This window comes from Pseudoliparis swirei, chromosome 24, assembly GCF_029220125.1.
Source record: "Pseudoliparis swirei isolate HS2019 ecotype Mariana Trench chromosome 24, NWPU_hadal_v1, whole genome shotgun sequence".
Lineage (NCBI taxonomy): Eukaryota > Metazoa > Chordata > Actinopteri > Perciformes > Liparidae > Pseudoliparis > Pseudoliparis swirei.
In genome coordinates, this window is record NC_079411.1 from 8,318,129 (window position 1) to 8,324,665 (window position 6,537).

Sequence of the window (6,537 nt, forward strand, 5' to 3'; positions counted from 1 at the left end):
GGCATACGCGGAGGCCAGGAGGGAGGAGCCGGCGGGGAAATTAACAACAACAACGCCGTCGTATCCCCGCAGTCGCAGACGGAGTTCGTCTCTCGGCTCCTGCGACGACGAGAAAGAGGAGTTGACCTCCGCTCAGCTCACAAAGAGGATCCATGTGCTGAGGAAGAAGATCCACCGATTTGAGGAGAGGTTTGAAGAGGAGCGTAAATACAGGGTGGGTACAAGTGTTTCATTTACCACATGGAAAATAACAAAATCAGACTCAAAGGTCATTTTCCTGTGATTTGTTGAATGTTATTATGAATAGAGAATGAAGCTCTCTTTCATTTTAAAAAGGCTGATAGTCCTGCTCAGAGTTCTACTTAAGATTTATGGTCAATATAGTTACGTCAGCTATAATTATAGCTGCTGCTGCCTCATTGTGAAAGAGTCTTTTCTCATCCGTTCTCTCGCTTGTGTCTTTATCCAGCCCTCCCACAGTGATAAAGCTGGGAACCCCGAGGTGCTGAGGTGGGCTAACGAACTGTCGAAGCTTCGTAAAGAGCTAAAAGGTAAGAAGGAAACGAAAAGCCCTCGACTGGCGTGAGATTAAACTCAAACCAAAGCTCATTCATATTTTCCTGTCCCCCTCATCCCCATCAGAAAACAAGCTGATGATGTCTGAGGAAGACCTGCCCCCTCTGACCCGCCAGCGCAGCAACACGCTGCCCAGAAGCTTCGGCTCGCAGCTGGAGAAGAAACCCCAGCAGGAGAAAGTGCCGAAGCCGCCGGTGGAAAGCAGCCTGGAGACGATTCTCAAGAAGCTGCAGGAGAAGCGAGAGGAAGTGAACCGCCCAGAGGACATCAAGGTAGGACCGTGACGGCGCTCCACTCTTAGAAGGACAACAAAACAAAGACGGATATGTTAAAATATGTTCACAGTGCTATGAACATCAGGCCCTTCTGAAATGTTCTGATGTTTCACCTCTTGACCCCGGCTGACAGGATATGACACGGGAGCAGATCGGTGCGGAGAAAGTGGCCCTGCAGAAAGCTCTCCTCTACTACGAGAGCATCCACGGCCGGCCAGTAAGTCCTTCAAACAAACAAACGCACACAGACACAAAGAAAAGGCCAAAGCCAACTGTATGTCACGTCTCCTGCCGGCCATGTTGGCCCAAACATGAGAGCATCTTGTTTACCACTTCATCGTGACCCAGATTGCAAGTCAAGGGTGAATAATGTCTCAAGCCAGCGCGTGTGCATCGTGATTAGCTTTTTACAGTGTGTGTGTGTCGCTATCACTGAAAGTTTGAAAGGGTTTCTTCTTGTTCCATGTTATCTTTATGAGTCTCAACTTGTGCCGTCAGAAAACCGAACCTTCGTCGTCACGGGAGCATGAACCACATTTCGAGGCCCACTGTGCTGAAAGGCTGAACTGTAACGGAGCCGAAACACACTTTTTGTGTTTAATGTCGGACGGAAATCCAATCGCGTTAATTGCGCCGTCTAATTCCCGCTGGTGTCGTTGTATATCAGCGAGAGCAGCTGACCTCCCTGTCGCCCCCGCACGCTGCGCCCCTCGTTTGTGCTGAATGACCGTCACGCTCCGAGAGCGGGCTGAAGAGTTGTTCGCCCTCTGGGTTAGCTGTCATTTTGTGTGATGGTCACGCTGTAGCTCGTCAGAGCAGGACAAGAAGAGGCAAGCGCTGGGCTAACGAGGTGTCTTTGGGTGTCTCTCCGTCGCTGCTTCAGGTCACCAAGAGCGAGAGGCAAATCATGAAGCCGCTGTACGACAGATATCGCCTGGTGAAGCAGATCCTGTGCCGAGCCTCGACCATCCCCGTCATCGTAAGTTCTTCTTCTTCTTCTTCTTCTTCGCTGCCCATTCGTCCTGCTGCTCTTTGACAGGCGAGCGTCAAAGAGCAACGCGTTGTGGCTGCGTCTGCAGACACGTAATCCCAGCTCATGTCGGGATTAGTGGCTGCTGTAGGAGCTGGTGGCGGACGTGCCACACGCCGCGTTATCCACCTTTCTAGGTCCGGCTTTGGCAGCTCGGTGAATCCCTCTGTCCTAAAGCAGCTCACCGGGGGCAGATTGAGTCCACAGGAGATGACATCATGAACAGCGGAGTGCAGGAGTGCGTCGGACGCTGTAAAAATATTCAACTTTACTCTGACGAGGACTTTTTTGCTCCAACTAAACTACATTTGCTGCTGTCGATGCTACTTGGTTGCATTAATAGTTGCATAACATATATTTGAGTGTTCAATTATTTAATAACCATTTATATTATCTAAGATATGATTTTCAATCTATATATCTGTTACATAATACACTATCTTTAATCCCCATCATGCAAATGGGGATCAGTGACGTGGTTATGATGCAGCATTTATATTAGACGGAAACAATTTCCCAGCTTTTAAACCCACAAGCTCCTCTTTGATGCCTCCTTTTTTTTCTTCTACCTAAAATAAATACTAGGAAAAAGGTAACTGTCAAAAGTAAATTTACAGAGGCACAAACAAATCTGTCGTACGCAGCTGTTGCTCTAGCTGAAGTGGTTCACACGGAGAGGACCGCGGGGCTTGAAGTGGCTGCGACCCTAAATAAGTGACCTCTCCCTGAATCCTGGGACCTATTCAAGGCGGTGGTGACGTGGTGAAATTGGTGAAGACGTGAAGGAAGCGTGGCTCGCGGCCCTGCTCACCAGCGAGAGCGCCTCAGCGTGGTTAACGCCCCCTTCTCCACCGTCACCACAGGGCTCTCCTTCCAGCAAGCGCAGAGGGCCCCTCCTTCAGCCCATTATCGAGGGCGAAACCGCACTTTTCTTCGATGACATCAAGGTGAAGAGCTGCTGCTGCTGCTTGAACAATCAGTCGCCAGCTCCAATGCCCCCACCTCGCCCAACCTCCCCCTCATTTAACCCCCCCCCCCCCCCTCTCTCTAATGACCCTGATTGCTGCCTGTTGATTGGGCGGTTGCCTGTTTCCGGTCACCAGCTCCCGTAGAGACGTTGAATCAGTAGCTGCCTGGAACGGCTGTTTGAACCGCTCTGTGATTTTTGAGAAGTACATGTTGCGCTTTAAAGGATATATTCTGAATTATTACAACCCGGGGTCTTATTTATTTATTTTTTTGGCCTTCATTTCTACGAGTAATAATATGGTTGTACCGAGCAAATTATCTCCTGAGATCTAGTGACACACAACTGTTTAAGAGAAGTCTGATGCCTGTTTACCAAAACATTCATCGCAGATTATGGTTCTGCTCTACAATGATGGTTCATAAACCACTTTTATAAACCAGAAGAGGTAGTTTAGTTCACTGATTCCCAACTAGGAGAACTCTTCCCCCGGGGGGTACTGCTGCCATTTCTGATGGTTTCATGGGATTATTGTTTGACACATTTTGAGAAATTCTGACTATCAAAAATCTCTCCAAATATTTGTTTGTATGAAAAACAAATGCCAACGAGTAAGATTGCTAAGTAAAATACAAATATCCAATCGTATATTACTAATAAAGTTGAGTAACGTCCAATTAAATCAAATGATGGAAACTACGATGACCATAAGGAATTATGGTAAAAGCTCAAAGTAAGACCCACCTTGTAATAAAGCACAATGAGTCATTTAGATGTGTTTCTAGGAGAAAACCGTAATCAAGAACTAAATCATTGTGCTCTGTGTATTTTGCCGGCTGTAGTTGTTTCAGGACTTTAAGTTGGTTCTCGGTGGACTGTGTGTCTTCTTGCTGACCGCCTTCATTAACTCCATCCACACATACTAATGGACATGGATCACAAACGAGGACCATGGAAGTGCATTGTGTTGCTGTACCGTGATGATTTCTAAGTACTGGTGACTAATACTGCACGACCCCTCATGCACTGTGGTGTGTGAGTCTGGAAGCCGGCCAATCGCATTTTAATGCCACAGCCCTTTGTGGCATTCGTGTCCTCCGGCCACCGAGTGACCTCTTCATGTTTCTGCAGGAGGAGGAGGACGGCTCCGAGGAGGAGGGAGACTCGAAGATACAGTTCAATGTGACGGAGCGACCGGATGTCAGCGTGCTCGGCTTCCTGGACCACCTGGCGGAGGAAGGGGACGGTTTCATTTCACCCGTGGACGAACTATCGCCGTCGAAGAACACGACGGACATGAGGCTGTCCAACCTGCACTCCGCCACCACGTAAGTTACCGGGGGGAAAAAGACAACCAACACTGTTCTCACACAAACACTGTGATGACATTTCTACTTCTCAACATTGTACTTTTTATCCCACAACATTTATTTAACAGCTGTAGTTACTTTTCAGATTATGATTTTACGGTAAAAACAAATACAAATGATTAGCTTATAAAATGCCTTGTAGCAGCAAAGTCAAGAATAGTAAAATCAATAATTTCACATTAAAAGCAAAGATTATAGAGAAATAAAATGATAATAATAATTTGTAGCATAGAATATTAATAATTCCTTCTCACAACGCTCCACATTTATCTTGCAATCCCTTTAGGAGACTTAAGCACGAGGTTGAGAACCACTAAACTTGACCTAATTGTATTTAAATAAGTTAAACTAGCTCCTCCTTCAACACTACTTACACATTGGTCTATCAGATTTGAAAATCTAATGTCTCAAAAAATAATATTAGGTATTGATATTGAGTATATTTAGCATGGGCGTCAGTGGTTAGGTCTTTCTTCCTATCAGAGGATCGGCTCACAGCCCTAGTTGATGTGTCCTAGAGCAAGACGCTTAACGCTGAATTGCTCCCCATAGCTGTGTCTACGGTGTATGACTAAGTCACTTTGGATAAAAGCGTCAACTAAATAAAAATGAAATGTGTTTTTTTTTACCTATAATTAAGTATTTTCACATCAGCGAAAAATCTGAGAACGTCTTCCACCGCTGCTTCAACAAATGTAAATATTCTTGTCTGAGATAATTTGATTATTTTATTTTGTATATTTTTTACAGGGAGGAACTCGTGGAGCAACTTCAAGAGACCCGAGAGGAGAAGAAGAGACTCCGCAAGAACCTGAAAGAGTTTGAGGAGCAGTTCTTTCGACAAAACGGAAGGTAAAAGCTCAGAAGAGGCGCAATGAACAGACATTCACATCATTTGCACTCCACCGCTGAACCGCCCCCGTTTCTAAATGTTTGTTGTCTTGTTCCCATAGAAATGTGCAGAAGGAGGACCGCTCCCCTTTGGCAGTCGAGTACAACGAATACAAGCACGTCAAAGCCAAACTGCGGCTGCTGGAAGTCCTCATCAGCAAAAGAGACTCGACAAAGTTAATCTGAGACGAAAGCAAAAGACTCTCAAAGGACTTCAGAGAAGCGGTCAAACACATTTCACCCAGCTGGAGGAAATTAAATATCTGAATTTCCTTCCCGCTGCCGTCTGTGACGCTCGCGTTTTGTGGCTCAGGGGAAACTGTCCGCTTGTTAATCCGTTCTGTGGCGCTCAGCTGGGTTTTCCCTCCGGAGCGCCCAGTTGAGCCCATCAGAGTGTCGCTGATTCAAAGCGTCACAAAGTCACCGGCTTCACTTGAAGTTCCCTTCCGAGGACGTTTCTCGAGACGCACACACATATTCAGAATCACACTTTGATTGGTAATAATTTATTGCTATCCTTTTGAATGTTTTTATTGGAACAGAAAAGTTATTTTTCTGAAGCCTTGCTGTAGAAGTCTTAAAGAAAAACCTTTAAGTAAAATAATAGATATAGAATTATTATTGCTATTTTGAAAGAAGGATTTTTGCAATCAAGATGTATGTGTATTTTTGTAAGGAAGACTTTACTATTGTATAACTTCAATCAGCTTAACAGTATTCAGTAAATGAAAAGCCTTCTATATTTCACTTCTGTTGTATAATATCTGAAATAATATTTTGTTTCTTCTCTAGAGTATTTGCTCACTAAAAGAAATGTTTGGAAAAAATTGTAATACAACCCAAAGACAGTGAGTACAAACAAAGAGTTCATACTCTATTAAACAAATACTTTTACTAACTTACAAATTATTTTTGTGATCACTGGTACTTACTTAAGCATTTTTACTGTATATTTTATGCATTTACATGCTTCCCCCCCCCCCCCATTTACTTCCTGTCAAATAAGCTATTTCTCATTTTGAAATCACTGTTATGTTTTTGCTCACATTGATAGACATAGACAAATATTTGTGCGACGACTCTGGAGGACGGCTAAGAGCCCTGGTTTTTAAAGCGTTTCCTTGTCATCCTCTTGAGCCGGTTTGGTTCTCTTGTAAATATGGATTACTTGTGTATGTTTACATTTCTGTGAGCGAGTACATTTTTCCATTCTTTCTCCAAAATGGATGATTTATCAGTGTGAATTTCGTTTTTACTGAATGTAAACACTGGCAAGGCTTAATGAATTTTGAGTGTGTACATTTTAGTACATAAATTGTATTTCTATTTTGTATATAATATGAATGAAACCATATTTTTAAAGTTTTTGGGCTGTGTGGATTTTCTTCAAGTGTCTTGAGTTGATGTGGACATGTTTAATACAAAATG

At 44.1% G+C, this 6,537-nt stretch overlaps 1 protein-coding gene across 4 annotated transcripts in view; it reads left to right on the forward strand.

Moving 5' to 3' along the window:
* The window catches only part of fam13a (family with sequence similarity 13 member A), a 47,981-nt gene extending 41,507 nt beyond the window's left edge, over positions 1–6,474 (forward strand). For all 4 annotated transcript variants that reach the window (XM_056408221.1, XM_056408222.1, XM_056408223.1 and 1 more), the window contains 8 exons: positions 73–214; positions 470–551; positions 643–848; positions 985–1,068; positions 1,735–1,830; positions 3,980–4,176; positions 4,969–5,070; positions 5,172–6,474. In XM_056408221.1, the coding sequence (XP_056264196.1) occupies positions 73–214; positions 470–551; positions 643–848; positions 985–1,068; positions 1,735–1,830; positions 3,980–4,176; positions 4,969–5,070; positions 5,172–5,295 (1,033 nt within the window). In that variant the 3' untranslated portion in view covers positions 5,296–6,474. The remainder of the gene's footprint in view (positions 1–72; positions 215–469; positions 552–642; positions 849–984; positions 1,069–1,734; positions 1,831–3,979; positions 4,177–4,968; positions 5,071–5,171) is intronic.
* The last annotated feature ends 63 nt before the right edge of the window (positions 6,475–6,537 follow it).